Source organism: Arabidopsis lyrata (assembly GCF_000004255.2).
Source record: "Arabidopsis lyrata subsp. lyrata unplaced genomic scaffold ARALYscaffold_2, whole genome shotgun sequence".
Taxonomy (NCBI): Eukaryota; Viridiplantae; Streptophyta; class Magnoliopsida; order Brassicales; family Brassicaceae; genus Arabidopsis; species Arabidopsis lyrata.
This window is the reverse complement of record NW_003302554.1, coordinates 12,748,162-12,771,595: the sequence shown is the minus strand read 5'-3', so window position 1 is coordinate 12,771,595 and position 23,434 is coordinate 12,748,162. Positions and strand designations below refer to the sequence as shown.

Sequence of the window (23,434 nt, the reverse complement as noted above, 5' to 3'; positions counted from 1 at the left end):
TTTTAACCATGATATATGTATCGGTTTTAGAGTGTTTATATTATTTCTAGAGTCTTTTTAGAGCCATTTCAGGTATTTTCGTGATCGGGATACATTTAGAGATAAGAGAGCACTTTGGAGCGAAACCGGAGAATAAAAGCTGAAGAGACGAATTTGGAGTCAGACCATGACATCAGTGTCGATCAACACCCCCTGGTGTCGGTCAACACCGTTCGCGGCCCAACAGAAGTCTCGAGATTTAACAAGTTTTGAAGATTCCAGAATTGTCCAGAAGACTTCTCCATTTACATTATTAGTCTCTACACGTTTTTGAGCCATTATAAATAGATTTTAGGGTCATTGTTTAGACCTATCTTGCATCTTGCTTTTTTGCTTTGTATTTTTCTGAGAGCTTGAACCCTTTGGAAGATAATTGGAGATAGCTTATTTTCAGATATTTCAAAACCCTGAAGAGAGAAGATCTTTTCTAACTCTATTCTTCTTTTGATTACTTTATGCAACCTTATTCAAACATGTTTTCTGTTTCTATGACAATGTCTGAGTTATTCTCTTGTTAGGTTTAGAGATTCTCATTAGGGATTTAGATGAATTAAATAGATCGATAACCTATTAGGATAAATATATAGAGCTCTTCACTTTTGATTGTTCTTAATACTAGTTCTATAGTAGCTAACTAGAACTTGATCTTAGGATAATAGGTTAGACACGAAAGTGCGCTTATTACCTTCACTATTTTAGGTGAGCATAAATAACTATATTCAGACGAGAGTTGGTCTAGGTATTCATGTGAACATATCAAACATGATTTAATGCTTGTTTAATTTTAGGAGTTTACAAATGAGAGTTGAACTTCCTGCTATTACGCTTAGTTAGTCAATACAGACGAGAGTTGGTTGATTATAGTTTCGTGATTTGAGTTGTAGAACGTTCGCTAATTATCCTAATTAACTGCTAGATCTACTGTTTATATATCTTGTGAGAAATTCCCTAAGCTTGACGCAATAATCCATCTGAATCTAAATCAATTTAATTATTTTTCTTGTTTTAATTTTCTCATATTTATTTAGCTTAATTTTAAAACGGTTAGCTTATTGTGTAAACAAAAAAGTTTTGTGAATCCGACCCTTAAATACTACACTCGATCTCCTTGAGAAAATAAGCTTGAGGTTTATTTGAGCATATCCCAAAAGAAGAGGATGTTGACAAAGAACCAGAGAATTTCATCAATCTAAAGCATAGGAAATTAAATAATTGTATGATCTAAGTTTCTTCTTGAAAAAAATAATAATAAGTTTTTTCTTGAAAACTAATAAGTGTTCACTTAAGAGCGTAGAGATTCTGTAATATATGTGATTGTGTTGTAATTGTCACATCTACTTTAATATGGTTGTGTAACAAAACATGATACAGTGGTTAATATGAATTACATACTATCAGGGGCAGGGCACAGCTATATTCAAAGCACTTTTATTAGTTTAAAATACGAGTTCCAAAACCCAGAAAGTGGACACAACAGAATACGAGTTTCCCAAAATAGAAACTAGAAAACATTAAAAAAATGGTGAAAAGCCATCAAAGGAAAGTAGAGTATGATTCTTAACTAAAGAATGGATCTGCAGAGAGGACAAGTGGTGTGGTCATTACTAAACCATTTATCTAGGCAAGCAGTGTGAAAGTAATGCTTGCAGGACACTAACTCACTCACCTCTTCCTCCTCTTTAAACCCACACAGACACACACAACACTCCATAGCTTCTCTCTCGTGCTTGCTTCCTCTGTTCTCAGCAGATCCAAAGTGTGTTACAGAGATTCTTCTTCTTCTTTTTGAATCCTCATGAGCTTGGTCGTCCTCTTTGTTCTTTGCCTCATTGGTCTCAGAGCTCACCATGTTAAGAACAGATCTTACCATGTTCTTAAAGACAGACACTGAAACAACTGTGTTCATCACCAGCATTGGCACTACTCCTTCAGACGCTGTTGGGTAATGAGAAAGACCCATTCTTCTTGCTACTGATACTGTTTTCTGTTTCTAGAGTCTTTGGCCCTCTTCGAGAATTTGAGATCTTTCAAGAGCTTAAAGAGAGTAAATGAGAAAGTTTCTTAATGTTAATCTAGCCACTTATGTCTAATCCTCTCTGGCTTTTAGCTATCGGTCTAAACGCGTGGTATCACGCGTAAGGTACTAGACCAACACATGATTGTGACTGTTTCACGAAAGTCTCCGACACGTGGTTCTAAGCAAGTGCTTTGTGGAAAGCTTCTCAAGTTCCTGTCGCCAAGAAACTGACACGTGTGACTCCACTGATCCATGAAAACATAACACGGCATACCAGTTCAGAATTACTTGTAGATTAAGTAAAACCCACAATCTTCATCAGTTCATTGTATACTTCGCATGCCACTAGATGCACAAGTTTTTTTTTATAATGGATCTTGATATACTCAAGTGCTTTATACTGGATCAAAACATTCATCTTTTTTGTTTTATTCGATGGAAGGTGGTGATGATTTTGTAGTGATGGGTAACATATACAGAACTCTATATGTAAATGCAAGATCGCACTAGTAAAACTGAATCTGTCAGCTTGTGGCTACTTAAAGTTCTCTCCTATTTTAAATAGTTGTTGCTGTTGAATTTGAGGAGCCTTCTACTTGTAAGGATTTGAAATAATCCTTCTCTGCGTTAGCCATTCTACTCTGGAACATTGTCCATTCCTTTTTGCATCTATCTCTTACCTGCAAAACCACATAACAAAACAAAATTGAAGTTACTTGTTTCACAAGTTAGACATAATTATAAGCCCGAGAGAGAGAGAGGGAGATAAAAAGCTTTGTTACCCCTTGCCATGGCGCTTTCCCGTCCGTTGCCTCACCCTACATCAAGCGAAAGAGAATCAGATTTCTGAGCGAAGAAGTTAATGTCAGATCGAGAAGAGAGAGTTCTATGGGGTTTACTTGATTGCCAAGGGAAGGAAAAGATTGATGAACTACCCACTGAGAATCTACTACTCCTATCTTCTCATGTGCAGGCTGCATTTCGGTGTAAAATATATTCAGTTTCGTCAAATAACAAACGATATAATTAAACCAAGCAACTCTGTCTTTTGCGTGACAGACAACCAACTGCAAGTCTCTTTTCTTACCTCAACACATCTTCTGAGTGCAAAGTCAAGGCCCCATCCGTGAACCAAATCATTCTGTTAACAGTTAAAGTAGGCATCTTAGTAAGGCTGGCAAGAAGAGAGATTTAGGGAAGATGAATGAAGAATGAAAAAGATGATGAAGTAAGGAACCTGGATCACGTGCCACACACATCGCCAGGCGTTTCTTGAAAATACAGGAGCCATGATCTCAACGAATCTGCATTAGGCAATGACACAAAAGTTCGAGACTGGTTAGTTTCTGTTATATGGAAAAACCAACTCAAAACGGGTAAAAATAAAGGCTTCTACATACGCAGCACATGGAGGGAGATGAGGATCTGAGCACCATCCAGGTCTTTCTTCTGTTATCCTGATAAGATACAAAGCCCATAATTTTGTAAAGATCATTTATACATAAAACCAAACATGGCCATAATCTAAGGGATTTTTGTCCAACATACTTATGGACTTCCATATCTCCTCTTCTCTTTGTCATCTGCCACGTTAATCCCTGGTTTGGTTCCAAGCCAGGTTGGGAAATCTCCAGGCCATGCTTCTTCACCATCTTTATGTACCTGGAAACAAATAATCAAGATAATCACAACAGATCAATGAAATGTATGGAAACTGTCTTTTCATATGATAACAAGAAGAAAAAGGGAAAGAACTTATGTAAAGGTTTAAAGCAACTTACTCTTCTGCGTTAAAATGCTCGACCCCAAGGTCTTCATCCCAGATGAAGATATAATCATATCGTGCTACAATATCAGGGTGCAAAAACCTTTTTGCATACCACCTAACATATTTCCAGGTGCCAAGAGAGTCAGTAGTCATAAACATCACCAGAATATTTTCTACCATAAATAATCAAGAGTGGTTGATAAGCTGTTGATACCATTTTGTCTGCTTTCGCACGCTAATGTGTATAGCAGTCTTCGACCATTCAAACTCATCCCACTCGGTTACTTGGCCGTCATAGTGAAACAGGACAATAGTGAAGTTTTCTGAAAACTGTTGAGAAGACGATAAATAATTTATGATGTGAAGTCAAACATCAAACAAAGGAATGAACCAACCTTCTTGACACAAGCATCAATATTTGCTTTCTGATTAATACCCACTGTAAATGTTGCGAGGTATCTTGGTTCACTGGTCAAATCCTGAGGAAGAAAATAAGGTATAAAAAATTACATTACTTCTGTATATCAAGCAATGCAGCTAAAAGAATGGTTTTGATGATATTAGAAATGAATGGTTTGAGCACACACCTCCTGCGGTAACCCCCATAATCTGCGCAAATAGAAGTCTGATTCAGCAGCAACCATACCCGGTGGCAACATTTCAGCACCACGAGGATTTGAAGGAACCCAGATCTGCAGCAAATTCAGAAATGAAACATGAAAACATGGACAGATTCAAGACCATTAATCATGAAACACAGAAAGATAAGGTTAACAAGGTGAAATCTAAATGACTAAACTATGTAAAACCACAAAGCAATTCTCTATTAATTTGATATCTCCCTTATTCATTAACACGTATCGCATGTTTTGGAGTACAAAACTAATCAGACGTAACATTTCTCATATCATTAAGGAGACCTTAGACTTTTAGTCTTCCGTCCTTGAAGATAAATCCCAGTTGCAAATTAAAGTAAGAATCGGTAGGGGTAGACCAAACTTGTCTAAATAATGTAAAGTGCCAAAACATTCCAAGTCATAAATAAAATAAGGGGTAGAAGCATGCCTTTGATTTGTCGATTGGAACTGATGAGCTGCTATCGTTACCCTTTGATGATGACCAAGCTTTATGACTTTCTGGAGTTGCAATTTTCGAACCCTTTTCCTCGATAGATGAGAGATCGTTTGAAGGAAGAAAGTTTGTTGGGAGACTCACCTGAAATATGAAAACAAAATCTTCCAATGATGACAAGGGAACAAATCTAATCAAACACAGACATAGGAAGATAAGGGTTGATTCTACAACCTTAGTGATTGATAAAGATGGAAAAGATATTCCAATCAGAAAGCCGAAAGTTACTCCAAAAAATGCTGTTGCGATGATCTTCATTCCATCTTTTGATTTCCTACTAATTGAACTGAAATAACAAGAACAAAATTTGACTAAGGTTCTCTGCACCTCTTGAAAGACCAACCACATTCGTCAAAAAGAGAGAGACAAGATCTTGACCTGCGCGAAAATATTCCCATGTCTTCTGATTGTAGCTTCACAGCGAAAATGTGTAGCACTCGATAAAGAAGGGGTTTCAAAAGTCACCCACTGGGTTTCTCTCTACTGTGGTAACTCCAAAGACTCAAGGCCCCTCCTGACAGTAGAGAAGCCAGGAACCTGCTATGCGTAACACCGCGAGTCGTAATCTAGAGAAGAAAAATGAGACTTTTAAATAAGATCCAATGCCAAGAAGAAGAAGACACACATGAACAAACAGACTAGGACCACAATTTAAATGGAAAATCTGGTCATCATCCACACTTTAAAAAATTCTTTGTCAAAAAAGTAAGTCTCTGTCGTAGAACCTACACAGACGAATACAATATAATGCTTCTAAACCAACCATTCAATACCAAAGTATTGAATAGAAATATATATTTATATATATATATATATATATATATATATATCTATAAGTCAAAACAAACAATTAGATCATTCCCATAGAAGATGGTCACAATTTCAAGCAATGCTATCAACAAGCAAGAAACCATGTGCTTCCCCTTCGAAAAAAGCAAAACAAACTCCCCCAAAACTAGCAGCAAAACAATCAATCAATCACAGAACATGAAATTACAAGTCGTCTACTAAAAAAAACAGAACACTTTACTTAGATTGCAAGACAGAAACAAAAAAAAAACAATTATCACCTTCAATTAAAGAACAATAAAGAAATCAATCAAAGCATTCATGAGAGACTAAACTCAAAGAGCCAATGTTTCAACATCAAAGAGAAGCAAATGGTACAGAAATGACAATTCTCCAAACGCATAGGCTAAAAATTCCTCAAATAGTCCAAATTTTCTCGATGAAACAAGAAAAAGGAATCAAATTTATAATCAATAACGAACCTGGGATCAATCAAAGCACAACGAGATCCTTCAAACAAGTGAAGAACACGAGAAAATCGCTTCGTATCCACACAAACAAAACGATACTCCAAACCCTCTTCGCAAAATCCAAGACACACGCGTACACACGAAGAGGTACAAACCCGTGATCGTCTTTGTCCAGAGACAAAACAAACCCAGAGAAGAAACGCCAAAAAATGTGAGAAACGCGTCTTTTGAGTCAAAAAGGAATGATTTTTATCGAAACCCTTATCGTTTCCTTTCAGAATTTTCAAAGAAAGCGTAGGTTTTGGTTTGGTTTGGTGACCAGAGGAATTTTCTGGGCGTATATTTAGGTGCAGAAGAAGAAAAACCAAAAAGCTTTAAGCAGCTTTCTTCATACAATTTAATTTAGAAGATTCAATTTTTAACCCGAAAACGACACCGTTTTTGGAATTGTGTCCTTGATTTAATTAGCTTAAAAATTCACATGCGACTAAAAGTAAGCACAACAACAAAATTTCATAGGACCCGACACAACTTTGAATCCGTGGACCGTACTTGGTCGACATATAATGGTGCCAATTAAAATTCTTGTATCCTTTTTATAAAATACTATTTGATATTTTTTATTTGTAAAGAATCAAAACAAATCTATCAATTTCACTTTTTTCAAAATTGGAATAGAGTGTTACTATTTAATTTGTCATATTCTTTGCTATAAACAACCAAAAAATATACAAAAACCAAAGAATTTGCAAGATTTTTCCGAAAATAACGGAAGAAGATAAGATGGTGCTAAAAGAAAGCAAAATAATCAAGATATGTAAATGAATTTACCTTAAAATTGTATGAACTGGAACGTTTTGGTTAACCAAAAACTTTATGTTGTGGAAAATTGTGTGTTAAATAGAGAGGTTGGAATTGTATGGCATTGCTATATCTTGCGGGATTTAAAGCCAATATAGGTTGACTATGTCCATTGATAAATAGAGTTGCCAAACTCTGTCTGATAAGGAAAATGTAGATTTCGTACCAAACTGAGGAGTCCACTTTCTTTAATAAGCGGTCTGTTATAAATAATTACTTTATTTTATGGTGTATATAAATATAAATAATGGAGAAAGAATTTATACCCGCATAAGGATCGGGATACTGAAAATAAAGAGATAAGAGGGAGAGAGATTATTACTTCTCTTGTAATTGAAGTAATGAATTGTGATTTTACATCGAACGAATTCATTCGTTTATATAGGTGTAAAAAAGTAAATTACTATGCGTGCATAGTGACGGTGGGCTCCACATAAATTAATAAACAACGAAACGTTTAACCCATGCACGCATCTTTTTGCGACTTTACGATTCCTCCTTTTCACGACTTTTATAACACTCCCCCTTGGAGACCAGTGTCACTATGTCTCTAGCGTAATGTCTTCTGTTGGCTCGTTAAAAACCTTTCTAGGAAAACCCGGTGGAAAAAACCATAGTAGGTAAAAAGAGTACAACCGCGCAAGCTCCCCCTCGAATGATCAGGATCATAACTTACAAGTCTTGTTGACGACGCATTCCAATGTTATGAACATGTTTCCTGAACATAGAGGTGGGCAATGATTTTGTGAAGAGATCCGCAGAATTCTCGGATGATCGGACATATCTTACTTCAATGTCTTTATTCTTCACGAGCTCTTGGGTGTATGAAAAGAACTTTGGAGGGATATGTTTGGTTCTATCGCTTTGATATATCCTTTCTTTGTCTGAGCAACACATGCAGCATTGTCTTCATACAAGATAGTTGGTTCCGTATTCAGACGAATTCCACTACTCGTTTGAATGTGTCGACTTATTGATCGTAGCCACACGCATTCTCTACTCGCTTCATGGAGTGCGATGATTTCAGCATGATTTGAAGAAGTAGCTACAAGCGTCTACTTCTAAGAACACTATGATATAGCAGTACCTCCAATCGTGAATACGTATCCTGTTTGGGATCGAGCTTTGTGTGGATCTGATAAATATCATGCATCTGCAAAACCAATCATTTGACCATTTATATTTTTAGGATAAAATAACCCTAAATCAATAGTCCCTCGAAGATAACGAAAGACATGTTTAATCCCATTCCAATGTCTTCGTGTAGGAGATGAACTAAATCTAGCCAGAAGATTGACTGAAAATGATATATCAGGTCGGGTGCAATTTGCAAGATACATAAGGGCTCCAATTGCACTTAGATACGGTACTTCAGGACCGAGTATCTCTTCATTCTCTTCAGGTGGTCTGAATGGATCACTCTCAACATTAAGTGATCTAACGACCATTGGAGTACTGAGAGGAGTTGCCTTATCCATATTAAAGTGTTTTAACACTCTTTTGGTGTATGTGGATTGATGTACAAATATACCCTTTTGAGTATGTTCAATTTGTAGGCCAAGACAAAATTTTGTTTGTCCGAGATCTTTCATCTCAAATTCCCCTTTTAAATAGTTTGTTGCTTTCTGTATTTCTGCTTGAGTCCCGATTATGTTTAGATCATCAACATATACCGCGATTATCACAAATCCGGAATTTGTTTTCTTTATGAAACCACATGGGCATATAGGATCGTTCACATATCCTTCTTTCGTTAAGTGCTCACTGAGACGATTATACCACATTCGTCCAGATTGCTTTAACCCATATAATGATCTCTGCAATTTTATTGCACACAACTCTTTGGATTTAGATTTTAATGCTTTTGGCATATTAAACCCATCTGGAACTCTCATATAGATATCTGTATCTAATGATCCATATAAATATGCTGTAACGACATCCATGAGACGCATCTCTAGATTTTCGCCAGCTGCTAGACTCATCAGAAATCTAAACGTTATAGCATCCATAACAGGGGAATATGTTTCCTCATAATCAATCCCGGGTCTTTGAGAAAATCCCTGAGCTACGAGACGAGCCTTGTATCTCGTAATTTCATTTTTCTTATTTCGTTTTCTAACGAAAACCCATTTGTATCCAACCGGTCTCACATCTTCAGGTGTGAGTACAATAGATCCGAATACATTTCGCTTATTGAGCGAATCAAGTTTGACTTGTATTGCATCTTTCCATTTTATCCAGTCATGTCTCTTTTGACATTCATATACAGACTTTGGTTCTGGATCCTCGTTTTCCTCATCAATTTCCTTTGACGTATGAGAAAACGTCATTAACATCATCCATTTTATTTTGATCCCAGATCTTTCCATTATGGATATAGTTGATAGAAATCTCATGATTTCCTTTCAGGCTCATGATGCTCATCATTGTCATTAGACTCATGATTCGTTTCTTCCAAAATGCTTTCTACTATTTTGGGAATATCATGCTTTTCAACTTCCTTTCGTTTTCTAGGATTTTTATCCTTAGCACCAACTGGTCTACCACGTTTCAAGCGTGTTTTAGACTCACGTGTATCATCTGCTCCTCCACGTTCTTGTGGTATTTTAATTCGAGCAGGAACATTTGCAGCTGGTATATATGATTTAGTTACCGTTTTGGTATCTGCAAAAGCATCGGGAAGTTGATTTGCTATACTTTGCAAATGCACAATTCGTCGAACTTCAATTTCTGACTGTTTTGTAGGAGGATCAAGGTGTAACAGGGATGGTACACACCATTTGATTTCTTTTCCTACTTGCTTATTTTCTCCCCTAGAACCGGAAATACTTTCTCATCAAAGTGACAATCGGCAAATCGTGCCGTAAAGATATCACTAGTCTGCGGTTCTAGGTATCTTATAATTGATGGAGAATCACAGCCAATATATATTCCCAACCTTCTTTGTGGTCCCATCTTTGTACGTTGTGGTGGTGCTATAGGCACATACACCAGCACAACCAAAAATTCTTAGATGAGATATATTTGGTTCTCGACCAAATGCTAACTGTAGTGGGGAGTATTTATGGTATGCACTTGGTCTTATCCGAATAAGTGCTTCTGCATAAAAAATGGCATGTCCCCATACAAAGGTTGGAAGTTTTGATCTCATGATCAATGGTCTTGCAATCAATTGCAGACGTTTAATTAATGATTCCGCCAAGCCATTTTGTGTATGAACATGAGCTACAGGATGTTCAACTTCAATTCCTGTTACCATACAATAATCATTGAATGCTTGGGATGTGAATTCACCAGCGTTGTCTAGTCTAACCCTCTTAATGGAATAATCAGAGAACTGAGCTCTTAATTTGATTATCTGAGTTATAAATCTCGCAAATGCCAAATTTCGAGATGACAATAGACAAACATGTGACCATCTGCTAGATGCGTCAATCATTACCATAAAATAGTGGAATGGTCCACATGGTGGATGTATCGGTCCACAAATATCGCCTTGAATTCGTTCAAGGAACTTTGGTGATTCTTTATCAATTTTGGTTGGCGATGGCCTTATGATCAACTTTCCAAGAGAACACGCTGCACATGTCATTTTATTTCCATGTTTCAACTCATGATTTTTCAATGAGTGACCATGTGAGCTCTCTATGATTTTTCGCATCATTGTGGTGCCTGGGTGACCAAGGCGATCATGCCATAGTACGAAATCTTCAAGATTTCTTTTGATCACAAGGTTTGACTCTATGGCATCTATATAGGTATGATGCAAACCAGAAGGAAGTTCTGGAAATCTTTCCAAGACATGTCTTTTTCCAGATTTATTAGAAGTTATATACATATACTTTTTTCCATCCTCAGTTGCAGACTGAGTTTCATATCCTTGAAGGTATATGTGTTTGAAACTCAACAAATTCCTCTTAGAATTCGGAGAATATAAGGCATTATTTATGGAAAACTTTGTTCCATTAGGCAATTTAAAATTTGCTTTGCCACTTCCTTCAATCAAATCCGTAGGACCCGATATTGTATTGACAATAATTTTTGTCGGTTTTAATTCAGAGAAAAATCTCTGATGTCTCAGAATAGTGTGCGTTGTTCCACTATCTGGTATACAAATTTCTTTGATATTTTCCCTTGCTATCGTTTTGTTTGAATCTTGATCCATTTCTGTAATTAACATAAAAATATAAGTAAATATTATTGATGTTGAAAACATATAATAATTATACATCAGTTCATTTTTCAGAAACAACATTATTTTAGAACAACTGAAATACATAATAATTATACAATAGCATTACTGGAGACTAGTAGTCTCACTACAAGCATTTCAGTTATCCGCATGAGCGGTCTCGTCGACATCGTTTATAAAGTCGGAAGCTTCGAGGTACAATGTACCCTCAAAGTGATCAGTAAGATTTACTTCCTTCCCTTTTCCCTTTGTACAACTTACAAAGATGTTCAGGGGTTCGACATACATGAGCCCAATGCCCTTTTGATCCACATCTGTAACAGATGCTTTCACGCTTTTGAGCGTTACGTCCTTGGGATTCTTTTCCTTTTGAACTTTGATCAGGTCGAACCCATGTATAAGACTCTCTGCTTTGTGGGTTAAAGGATCTTCCACGTCCACGATTGAATCGGCGGCCACGACCTCGATAGGTTTGACTTCCTCTCTCCGGATTTTTTACATCCGTTGCATTGACCTCAGGAAATGCTTTGGCCCCCGTAGGCCGAGAGTTGTGGTTCTTAAGAAGAAGTTCATTATTCTTCTCCGCCAGTATGAGAGTCACAATTAACTCAGAGAACCTTTTGTATCCGCAATTTCTATACATCTCTTGCAGGACACGGTGTTCTTTATGAAAAGTAAGGTAAGTCTTCTCGAGCATTTCAGCTTCAGTAATAGGCTTACCACAATACTTTAATTGTGATACTATCCTCAGCATAGCGGAATTATATTCCTCCACTTTCTCAAAGTCCTGGAACCTCAAGTTTTTTCAGTCCTCTAACGCATGAGGGAGAGTTATTTCTCTCTGGTTGTCAAACCGTGCTTTTAAAGCTTGCCACAACTCTACTGGGTCTTTTATGTGAGCATAGTCATGCGTCACATTTTCATCGAGATGCTTTCTCAAAAATATTATCGCTTTTGCCTTATCTTTTGCAGGCGATAAATTTTCCGATTTTAAGGTCTCGGATAATTCTTGCGACTCAAAATATAGTTCCACATCAGTGGTCCATGCTATGTAGTTTGCGCCAGTAATTTTGAGAGCCGAAAATTTAAGCTTCTCAATGTTTGCCATTTGTTATCTAAAATAAAATCACAAAGAACTTTATTAGAAATTTAATTTATTTCATTTTAGAGCATGGGATGTGCTTATATAAGTAATGCGATTACAAGAAATACAATTACATAAAAAAGTAAAATAATAACCATCAAAATTTCTTCGGGAGAAAATTCTCCAAAGAGTAAACCGTAAATTGCAATAATTATAAAGCCAATTACAAAAACTAAAAACGGATGAGTCATTTTCCAAAATGAAAACTTAAACAAATTTCTTAGAAAAATATATGAGGAGAGATATGATTTTTGAGTGAATGAATGAGTGAAAATGAGTGTATTTATAGATTGAAAATTACTGTTCATAGCCGTTTGAAAAGTGATAAAATTTTTTAAAATTTTTCTTCATGACCGTTGGTGAAAAGAATTAAACAGAAAATCAATGTGTAAATTTTAATAGCCAATCAGTTAAATTTACCAAATTCAGATAATAGGTTTTTATACAGGTGGCCGAGCCTCCTTATATATTAACCAAAATATAAGTATAACAGAAATAAATTTTAACGGCAATATTGTGGTGACAGAGTCATCCACGTTATAGGCGGCTTAGCCGTCCATTGCTATGGTGTATAAAACATCCATTATAACGATTACTTATAGGGGCGACATTCCTCCCACTATAGTAACGAGTAAATAACGGTGTCCGAACAGCCACTAGAAAATAATATACATATACATATATCTATATAAATATTTTTATTCTTTTTTTTTCTTTTCTTTTTCTTTTCTTTTCTTTTCTTTTTCTTTTACTCATATTTTTTTTTAACGAGGCGACATACCGCCCGGTATAATACCGTATTTTTTTTTTCAGCGAACATAGAGTGATCGTGCTGATAACGTGTTATAAATAATTACTTTATTTTATGGTGTATATAAATATAAATAATGGAGAAAAAATTTATACCCGCAGAAGGATCGGGATACTGAAAATAAAGAGATGAGAGGGAGAGAGAGATTATTACTTCTCTTGTAATTGAAGTAATGAATTGTGATTTTACATCGAACGAATTCATTCGTTTATATAGGTGTAAAAAAGTAAATTACTATGCGTGCATAGTAACGATAGACTCCACATAAATTAATAAACAATGAAACGTTTAACCCATGCGCGCATCTTTTTGCGACTTTACAATTCCTCCTTCACGACTTTTATAACAAGGTCCCCATTTTCGTTACTTGTTTTCCTTATATTTATTATCAATCTGGTAAGATGTTTAGAAGATGGGTTTAAAATTTTTTGATATTTATAAAAGAATATTGAAAAACAAGTAAATTTTTTCCATTTGAATAGTAAGTTTAAATTGTATTCTTTCCGTTTCACAAAACAAATATCGCTTTGACACATCTAGATGATACAAAAATTAAAAAAAAAAAAAAAAAAAAAAATATACATGTATGCCTAAGTGATTAATTAGATGATAGTAAATTGAATTTCAAGAAATAGTTTTGGGTTAAGAGTAATTGGGTTGAAAAGTGACATTGAAAATAAAATAATACTCTTTATGAAATGAAAAATATAACTTTAGAACGTCATTGTTTGTGAAACGTGAAGTAGTATTTTAACGGTTAAACAGTAAAAAATAACTAAAATTCACCAAACCTTAAATCGATATCTAATTGTAAAACTTAGTGCGTAGATTCTTTTTTTTAGGTTTGTATACGAATAAATCGAAGCAAAAAAATGATGAGAGGAGGCTAAACAAACTCTTTGTAAACATAGGAAAGAGAATGAGGAAATGTGAAGGATAGCTATATTTTTCTGGCTAGAACACAAATTCACCCTTAAAATATTAAGAAAAATATTGAAAGGCTTTTCCACTTGATATTTGTAAAAAGTGACAAGCTTAAATCATATTCAAATAGGGAAGAAATAGAAGATAAACAAGTACCATTTTCCTTTGCCATTTTCACATCTAACAATTACAAATTGCGTTTCTTAAAACAGGTTAAAATGTTGTTTTTTTACAAGTTACAAGCAGTTCTGTTCAAGTCTTCCGATATCGCTTATATAAGAATAGAGCTATATATTTACGTTACAAAGTCCTCCAACAAATCACAAAACAGACTATACATTGGCTTCACCACAAATCGGACTCAAGACTGAAAAAAGATTCAGAAAGAGAGGGAATGAAGCCTATGCTTCATTGGCTTCAGATACTGCTGCAGGAAAGGGAGGGAGCCAGAGCTCTACACGAGTACCACCAGCTCCTAAGGCTGCATCGGAGCTGCGAGGTGATATAACCCTGATCACGCATCCATAACTCTCCAGGATCTCTCGAGCTACGGTCAAACCAGCCACAAAGTTCCATGTCATATTGTCTTCAACCATGTTTTCCGAAAGGAGTTCTGCTCCAAATGGTGTTAGCGAATGCATTTGCGTCTGCATTGATGTAACAAATTTATGTTAAAAAGCAACATGCTTCTTTTATGGTAAGACCTCAGACTTAAATACTGGAAGTAAAAAGCAGCAGAAGATAAGTTTGATCTTGTTTACCATATAACGCATATCAGGACCATCATCATCAATTACTACCAGACTACCGCCAGCAGGAGCTCTGGTCGACAAAATTTCAACTTTTCCCCCAACATGAGTGCGCAAAAGTGCACCTTCAATGAGGTTGCTCAGAGCCTGCCTCAAAGCCGATTCTTCAACAGCAACTTGTAGAGAAGCTGAGTTCTCACCTAGCTCCACCACTCTTTGCTGAGTAAGGGCAAGTGGTCTCACAGTCTCGACCATATCTAAAAGCACATTAGAAATGTCGCATGGTCTTCCTGACATAAATGAAAGAGATAAGCCTTCCCAACATTTTGTTTCAAGTTAGAATTTTGTAGCAAGACGTTAAGTTAATGGCTCGGAAGCTTATACCTTATGTTGTGTGTTTGTAAGGGTGCCAGGGCCAGAGGTGGCATAGGAATTTCTGAATCATCTGATCCAGAACCCAAGGAAAGGCGTATACTTGGGATTTTTGACCCATCAATGGGGTCCTTCTGTTCATAGTTTGATCTCCTTGTTTCATTATGTGTTTTGTTTATCTTCTTTAGGGCTTCTTCATTATGGCGGACTATATTAGCCTGAAAATGAAATGCTTTGTATGAAAACAAACCGAAAAATCAACTTGGACTATGTTTGTAAGAATTCCTATGCTCAACGCATCTAAGACGGATTTATAAAGACAACTGAAAATAGAGTGATGACTCGCTCAAGTAACACAAAAGGGATAAAAAGTAAGAGAAGTTGGAACCTTTGTCAAGTGAACTGCATCCTGAAGTTCTTCAAGGGTATCTTTTATTTGATCGCCTTGAACTATTAAGTCTTCGACAATATCATGTGAAATCTACAAGGTACCAAAACCCAAGTCAGTCCGATAACTGCATGACTCAGGGGGGATAACACTTCCGGCCACAAATGCTAATTTCAAGGACCTGATTTCTCTTAGTGTGAGATGAAAGCATTTTACTTAAAGTCCTCATGGTAGAGAGCGGACCACGGATCTGCCAAAACGCAAGAAACAATAAGAATAATATCAAGACTGAAGGAGACGGTAACATAAGATATGTGTGCTATGTTAATAAGTGTGTGGCTATAGTACCTGCTCCACTAGCTTACTCATCCTCACATTGTTTTGCCAAGATGACTGTTGAAGTAACATCGTTTTCTAAACATACCCAAAAAAAAAAATGATCAATAAAGGATTCAAGCCAACAAGACAAACACGCAACGCCAACAAAGGAAGAGACAAGATATAAGAACAACCTGATCCATGACATATGCCATAGCGAGAGTTCGAGAAATATTAATGGCATAAGATCTCTGCTCTGCAGTGAACACCTTAACAGAAGGAAGTTTAACTTTAGGTGATTTTGTATTAGCCGAAGCAGGCAAAGCATAAGCTTCCTCAGGGGAAGGAAAATGCTTTAAACCATGCGGTTTTTCCTCTTCTTTCTCCTCCTCCTCCTCCTCCTCAGCTTCTACCGGTAACTCAGCAACCAAGAAACCGACAACAAACGGGTGTTTCACCATTGGAAACACAGCAGCTCTATGTTTATTCACAAGTTCTACCTATCAACATCACAGTATGTCAACAAAAAAATACGATAACTAAACTTGAGTTTAAAGGCAGAGGAAGAAGAACACATACTTGTTGACTCGAAAGTGATGCTTCAGCGGCTCGAAGACCCGCGGGGATGCCGAAGTTTCCGACTAAGATCACAACGTCTCCAGTATTAACACTTGGGTAACAAGTAACACGACGCAGCTCTAATCGATCCATCACATAGCTACCAGCTGGTCTTACATATATCTAAACCAAAACCAACATAAAAATCCCAACTTTAATTCTACACTCTGTTTTCAGGCAACAATGGAGTTTTAAGAAAAGCAGAGACGCACCGAGAGGACTGCGTTTGGATCCACGATTTGACGAAAGAGATCTAATTGCTCGAGACAAAGACGTTGAAAATCAGGACTTGGCAAGATAATCTTCGTCTTGAGATGGTCTTTCTCAATGATCTGTGTGAACTCTACAGGAGTCGTTGAAGCTCCACGAATCGCGGAAGCAATTGCAGAAGCAGAAGCCACCATGGTCTCTCCTCCTCCGGGTTCTGATTCTTCATTGGATACAGTGCGGTTTACGTAACGGAGACCGCGTGTAAATATAGAAGACGACGAAGAGGAAGAGGAAGAGGCATTGAGGAGCTTAAGAGAGGAATTAGAAGGTCTAGGGTTTGGAATAGAATTGGAGAAGTGTAGATTAGGGTTTGATGAGAGAAGGGTCTGAGAAGCGATTGCAGAAAGAAGCATCACTACGGAAGACGACAGTGAAGTTTACTTTGTGGCTGAGACTGAAACTCTCGCGACGAAGAAGACGATACGATTACAATTTACACACAAAACAACTACCACTTAAACGGTACCGTATTAACAGATTTGTAACAGTTACAGATGACATGAACACAAACGTCGTCGTTTTGCTGTCTAAAACAAATCATGTATGTATATTAACAACTTTCTACATTTTGTTTTAAATATATATAACTTCTAACAGAACATTCATTTGTTTTAAAATTATTATAAATTTTTTTACAATTTTTAGACCTTTCTAAGCAATTTGAAAATTTTTGGATATACAAATTTATATTTTGCATCACAAAGAAAGTTGTGATTCAAAGTATATACACTACGAAAAATTTTAGTAGGACATGAACAATACATTTCTATTAACTGTAGGAGAATCCAAAGCAAGCTTATTCTACTTCTTGTAAAGAGCTTTACTAAAAGAGATATAAGACCATTTCCAATAAGAGGTTTTTAAGAGGCTTTTAGCATTAATTCTTACAAAAATTAAATGAATAATTCCATTAAATCCTATGAACCAGCTCTTATATAAGAGCCAAAGAACCAGTTCTTACCATTTTTCAATCTTCTTCTTTTTAAGAATGTCACTGAAATCCATGATAACCCAAAAAATTCGATCCAAAAATTGAATTTTTAACCGAAACCTCGAATATTTACCCGAAAAATCGGGTATCACCTGAAATTAACCCGAGTATTTGCCCGAAAACCTAAAAATTTACCCAAACATTTATATAGCGGTTTCGAAAATCTTAACCCGAACCGATCCGAATCCAAAAGGACCCCGAATTAATTTTTTTATTCACCCTATTGGATCCTAAACTCCTTTACCCGAAAGATCCGTAACCGATTTTTTTATTTTATGAATTGCAATAATTATTAAGTTTAATAAAATTAAAAACGTTTTTATATTTTTCATTTTTAAATTAATCTTTTTTAAGAACCCTAATTTAAGATTTTACCATTGAAAAATGCTAAAAATTAAAACATTTACCAAACTTTTAAGTATAAAATTTTCAAAATCAATAATAAAAATATTGCTAAAAGCCCTTGCTAATAGACTACCAATGAGGATGTTCTAAGAGACTGGAAACTGAATAGCTCTAAGAGACTGGAAATTGAATAGCTCTAGGAGAATTTTATTGTGCAAGAAAATATAAAAGAGGATTAAAGATTTAAGTTGTCACCAAAAACATAAATGGATCTTAGATTAATTTCTATATAAGATGGAGAAAGAGAGTTGTACAATCGGCAATTACAAGGTTGTTTTTCTTCTTCTCACTACGTGAATTTATATATAAATCTATTTTGATGAAAGTATTTTTATAATAATGATTAGACCAACAAGGGTTTTTTTTCTAAAATTTTTAAGTTCTTAAAAATAGCTATAAATTTCTACTTATTTACGGTACAAAAACACGTCCCCAAGTGAAGCAAAAATAGCCATTTTCAACTAGTTGAACAAAGCCAAACAAGCCCGTTAAAGAATCCAAATTAACAATCATCTCTACGAAACCACATACAACAATCATACGACGACTCAAGCTAGGATTTAAGAAAGAAAAAAAGCGTGATAGAAATAGAGACAAAACATATTTTAAAAGACTAGATACCTACAACGAAAACAAAATGACTTAGATATGAAAATGGAAAGCTACTATTATAGGAAAGAAATCAGAATGAAGATAATCCTCCAAAGAAAGAGAGCATTCCCTATTTATATATAACTAAAGTAAACTAACCCTCTCAATATAAACCCTCTAAAACATATCAAATCTCTGGATTTTGTGTTTTGCCAACCTTCCTTCCTTTTTTTGGTTGGGGTCACGTTTCTCTTCTTTTGATATCATTATTTCTTCTTCAAAGTTGGTACTTTTTATTGTTTGTGTCTCTAACTCTATCTTATTATTTTCCTAAGGATAAAAGTCCCGTGATTGAGTTGGATCTTTTACCTCTTTAGCTTTACCAATGAATCCAATCCTATCTTCTTTGTTTGCTCTCTCTTTGCTTTCTTCACTATCATCATCAACACATGCTGCCCATCAATGCCATTTCCCAGCAATCTTTAACTTTGGTGACTCAAACTCCGATACCGGTGGTCTCTCCGCAGCTTTTGGCCAAGCTGGTCCTCCTCACGGCTCTTCCTTCTTCGGTTCACCTGCCGGAAGATACTGCGACGGTCGTCTCGTCATTGACTTCATAGGTAAACTAATAACTCTTTTCTTTGTGTTTTGCGTTTTTGTTGATTTGGCTCTGTTTTGAACACAGCGGAGAGTCTTGGATTGCCATATCTAAGTGCGTTTCTAGACTCGGTTGGTTCAAACTTCAGCCACGGTGCTAACTTCGCTACCGCGGGATCTCCGATAAGAGCTCTCAACTCTACTCTTCGTCAAAGTGGATTCAGCCCATTTTCACTCGATGTTCAGTTTGTCCAGTTCTACAACTTCCACAACAGATCCCAAACTGTTCGTAGTCGCGGAGGAATCTACACGACGATGTTGCCTGGATCCGACAGCTTCTCACAAGCTTTGTACACTTTTGACATTGGTCAGAACGATCTCACAGCGGCTTACTTCGCTAATAAAACCGTGGAACAAGTTGAAACCGAAGTGCCTGAGATCATCAGTCAGTTCAAGAATGCTATCATGGTTGGTCTCTCTGTTTTTGACTCTGTTTTTGTTTAAAGGGTAATCATAAAAATATGTTTGTTTTTTGGTGATAGAATGTTTATGGACAAGGAGGGAGATACTTCTGGATTCACAACACTGGACCTATTGGTTGTTTAGCGTATGTGATTGAACGGTTTCCGAATAAAGCATCAGACTTTGATTCACATGGATGTCTTTCTCCGTTGAACCACTTAGCTCAACAATTCAATTACGCTTTGAAACAAGCTGTGACTGAGCTAAGAAGTTCGCTAGCTGAAGCCGCCATCAGTTATGTAGATGTCTACACTGTCAAGCATGAGTTGTTTCTTCACGCTCAGGGTCACGGGTTCAAGAGATCGTTGGTTTCGTGTTGTGGACATGGAGGGAAGTATAACTACAACAAGAGCATTGGGTGTGGGATGAAGAAGATTGTGAAAGGCAAAGAGGTTTACATTGGAAAGCCGTGCGATGAGCCTGATAAGGCCGTTGTGTGGGACGGTGTGCACTTCACGCAGGCTGCTAACAAATTCATCTTCGACAAGATCGCCCCAAGGTTGACCATGGCCTGTCAAAGACAGTGACAATAAGAAGAAACAAGCTTTTCTTCTTTTTATGAGTTTGTTTCTTTTAATCTCTTAGAAAGGGAAACACATCTAATAAAACAATTTGTTAAACTCCTGTGTTTGGTTGTCACTGATATGAACTTTATTAAGAATGCAATAAGAGTTTTGGTGAGATAGGTTCATCAATATCAACAAGAATCTACATAGCCATTAAAGTCTCCAAAGGATATGACACTATAGAATACATGCATATATGTCATTCAGGATTTGTAGTGGTTGAGATCTATAACCACCACTGTTATATCATCCATGCTACCTCTTTTAACGGCCAGGTTCGCGAGTTCTTTGCAAGCCTCCTTGGCCCAAGAAGACTCGGACTTCATCTTCATTCGCTTCAACTGTGCGATCTTCATTGAATTTGAAGGTGAACTCCCGATTTCACAGTGGGGTGAGGGTGATTCATTCTCTGAGTTGTAGTAGTAACTTGGGGATTTCGCACATCTGGGAGATTGAACTGATGACTTGACCAGCGAAACCCGACGAAGTTTCGAAGATGGGCTCACATTGACAACTCCCTGAACCAAGTTCTCCTCCTCACTTTCTCTAGGTGTCTTTCTCTGAGCTAGAATATGAAGCACGGTATCAACAGCTTCTTGATTACTAACCACATCCCAAAGTCCATCAGAAGCTAAGACAAGAAACTCCATATCTTGTTCCAATTCAATTATTCTTGTATCAGGTTCAGCAACCACCCACTTCTTTAAGTGTGCATCTCCAATACTTCTGGAAACAGCGAGTATTCCATGAACTCGCCAAGCCCCTCGATGAATATCAACATAACCTCCCTATAAACCAAACGTCATGACAAGTATCAAAATCTACTCTCTCAACACACAATCAGCAAGAACTTGACAACCTTACCTGACTCTCAATTCTTTCCTTTTCATCATCCCTTCCTGCCTTGTGATCATTAGTAAGAGCTTCAGCAACGCCTCTTCGACACAGGACAGCTCTACAATCTCCCAAATTCGATACAATCATCTCTTGATCTTGTATCAAAGCAGTAACACAGCAAGCACCACTCACAACACCCTGCATTTTTATGCAACTAGTAAGTTACAAGTAACCTCATAGCTAAATTCAAAGATTGTTCTTTGTTACCTTTTCTAAGAAATCACGATCAGTCCTCAAATAAGCAGCTTTAAAGGCTTCAACTTTCTCCTCCTTCTCCTTACAATTCTCCATCATCTCAACAACATGTTTATGCAAATTCTCAGCCACAAATTCCGCAGCTTTCCCACCTCCATGACCATCATAAACTCCAAAGAAACTCTACACAAATCAATCCTCAGCCAAAACCCATTAACCACAAAACACACTCAAGATCTCAAACCTACCAATTCAATCAAGAGGAAGAAAAAAGATACCTTTTTGGAGCTACCAACCAAACAAGGGACAATTCTGTGAGTATCTTCCATAAACTTCTTCTTTCCGTTTCTGGAGACAACACCGAAACCATTGCCACCGAAGCATACTACGGCGTCGTTTTGCTGAGCAAAGTCTCTGACACTGAAGTAATCTGTTGAAGTCGGTTCAAGGTCAGGGATATCTAAATGGGGAGGTCTCTTTCTCTTCAAAGGGGAGACCTTTCTCTTCAAAGGCGAGACCTTTGTCTTCAAAGGCGAGACCATTGGGATCAACAATGGGGAAGAAATCGAGGGTGACGCTATGCTCAGTGTATTAGCCATGAAAGAAGAAAGTGTCGTGATATTTTCCTCGGAGCGAGGTGTAGTCATATTGTTGTTGTCACAGAGCAACGGCTACGAAATTGTGAGGTGAAAAAGTCAATCGGTAAAAGTATAGATAGGCGCTTTAGGGTTTTGGCTCAGTCAAATATGAAGAAAGTTCATTTTCAAACATTCAAATTGGAGAAAGAAAAAAAGAATCTGTCGATGTCTTTATTTAGTCAATGAGTGAAATGCGTTAAATAGGAAAATAGGTCCATGTATTTATTAGTCAATGTTTTTTTTTGTCTTTTTATAATTAAGAGATTCTCAACCTAAATCCAAATATATATTTTTTTGTCTTTCTATAATTAAGAGATTTTTTTTTTTTTTCATCCGGAATTAATTAGAACTCAAAAAAGTCATTCTTGGGGAATGTTGTTTACATATGTGATATGTAGCGGTTCTGCACGAATCTTTCGTGCTATAATTAAGAGATTCTAAGCTTAAATTCGAATATATTTTTTTTGTTTTCTTTGTAATTAAAAGATTCTGAACGTAGACCCGTACATTAGGTTATGTACGTATGTGTACGGTGTATTTGTAATTTAACAAATATTGATATATTTAGTTAATACAATGTCTTATCTTAAATTCTTTACTATATAAATAAATACGGATATAAGATGTGTTTAACAATAAGTAAGAGATTTTAGATTCAGATTCGTAGTCCGTATATTGGGTTATGTACTTATATGTACGGTAATTTGTAATATAATAAAAATTGATATGTGTGATCAACAAAATATATTATCTTAACTTTTTTACTATAAATGAATACGGATGTAAGATGTGTTTAACAAGAACTAAGAGATTCTGGATTCATATCCGTAATCCGTACATTGGGTTATGTACTTATGTGTACGGTAATTTGTAATTTAATAAAAATTGATATGTGTAATCAACAAAATGTATTACCTTAAATTTTATATTATATAAATGAGTACGGATATAAGATGTGTTTAACAATAACTAAGAGATTCTTGATTCATATCCGTAATCCGTACATTGGGTTATGTACTTATGTGTACGGTAATTTGTAATTTAATAAAAGTTGATATGTGTAATCAACAAAATGTATTACCTTAAATTTTATATTATATAAATGAGTACGGATATAAGATGTGTTTAACAATAACTAAGAGATTCTGGATTTAGATTTGTAGTCCGT

The 23,434-nt window shown here is 36.2% G+C and overlaps 5 protein-coding genes across 9 annotated transcripts; 1 reads left to right on the top strand and 4 right to left on the bottom strand.

Moving 5' to 3' along the window:
* Positions 1-1,451: 1,451 nt before the first annotated feature.
* On the bottom strand, positions 1,452-2,250 carry LOC9323215 (probable E3 ubiquitin-protein ligase XERICO). The gene has a single exon (XM_021035422.1). The coding sequence runs from the start codon at positions 1,997-1,999 to the stop codon at positions 1,601-1,603; it is 399 nt and encodes a 132-aa protein (XP_020891081.1). The 5' UTR covers positions 2,000-2,250; the 3' UTR covers positions 1,452-1,600.
* An 83-nt stretch (positions 2,251-2,333) lies between these two features.
* On the bottom strand, positions 2,334-6,580 carry LOC9323214. 4 transcript variants are annotated; one of them, XM_002887103.2, is made up of 15 exons: positions 6,227-6,579; positions 5,334-5,521; positions 5,130-5,241; positions 4,890-5,039; positions 4,412-4,516; positions 4,220-4,303; positions 4,039-4,154; positions 3,838-3,939; positions 3,605-3,718; positions 3,457-3,513; positions 3,294-3,360; positions 3,144-3,197; positions 2,956-3,030; positions 2,839-2,874; positions 2,334-2,736 (listed from the first exon to the last, which is right to left on the bottom strand). In XM_002887103.2, the coding sequence occupies exons 2-15, from the start codon at positions 5,351-5,353 to the stop codon at positions 2,614-2,616; spliced, it is 1,215 nt and encodes a 404-aa protein (XP_002887149.1). In that variant the 5' UTR covers positions 5,354-5,521; positions 6,227-6,579; the 3' UTR covers positions 2,334-2,613. The 4 variants fall into 4 exon arrangements, with proteins under 4 accessions (XP_002887149.1, XP_020891079.1, XP_020891078.1 ...); XM_021035420.1 differs by lacking the exon at positions 6,227-6,579 and adding an exon at positions 6,080-6,176; XM_021035419.1 differs by lacking the exon at positions 6,227-6,579 and adding an exon at positions 6,026-6,171.
* Positions 6,581-14,299: 7,719 nt separating this feature from the next.
* Positions 14,300-17,311, bottom strand: LOC9324691 (chloroplast sensor kinase, chloroplastic). 2 transcript variants are annotated; one of them, XM_002887102.2, is made up of 9 exons: positions 16,807-17,303; positions 16,556-16,717; positions 16,171-16,476; positions 16,007-16,072; positions 15,840-15,908; positions 15,659-15,751; positions 15,283-15,488; positions 14,911-15,184; positions 14,300-14,796 (listed from the first exon to the last, which is right to left on the bottom strand). In XM_002887102.2, exons 1-9 carry the CDS (start codon positions 17,215-17,217, stop codon positions 14,551-14,553), a joined length of 1,833 nt encoding a protein of 610 aa, XP_002887148.1. In that variant the 5' UTR covers positions 17,218-17,303; the 3' UTR covers positions 14,300-14,550. The 2 variants fall into 2 exon arrangements, with proteins under 2 accessions (XP_002887148.1, XP_020891196.1); XM_021035537.1 differs by lacking the exon at positions 14,300-14,796 and having other exon boundaries at positions 15,067-15,188; positions 16,807-17,311.
* A 1,757-nt stretch (positions 17,312-19,068) lies between these two features.
* Positions 19,069-20,651, top strand: LOC9323213 (alpha-L-fucosidase 3). Its single transcript, XM_002888581.2, has 3 exons — positions 19,069-19,471; positions 19,537-19,916; positions 19,991-20,651. The coding sequence occupies exons 1-3, from the start codon at positions 19,237-19,239 to the stop codon at positions 20,495-20,497; spliced, it is 1,122 nt and encodes a 373-aa protein (XP_002888627.1). The 5' UTR covers positions 19,069-19,236; the 3' UTR covers positions 20,498-20,651.
* On the bottom strand, positions 20,604-22,427 carry LOC9323212 (probable protein phosphatase 2C 14). The gene is made up of 4 exons (XM_002887101.2): positions 21,907-22,427; positions 21,641-21,811; positions 21,401-21,571; positions 20,604-21,324 (listed from the first exon to the last, which is right to left on the bottom strand). Exons 1-4 carry the CDS (start codon positions 22,273-22,275, stop codon positions 20,740-20,742), a joined length of 1,296 nt encoding a protein of 431 aa, XP_002887147.1. The 5' UTR covers positions 22,276-22,427; the 3' UTR covers positions 20,604-20,739.
* Between the last annotated feature and the right edge of the window lie 1,007 nt (positions 22,428-23,434).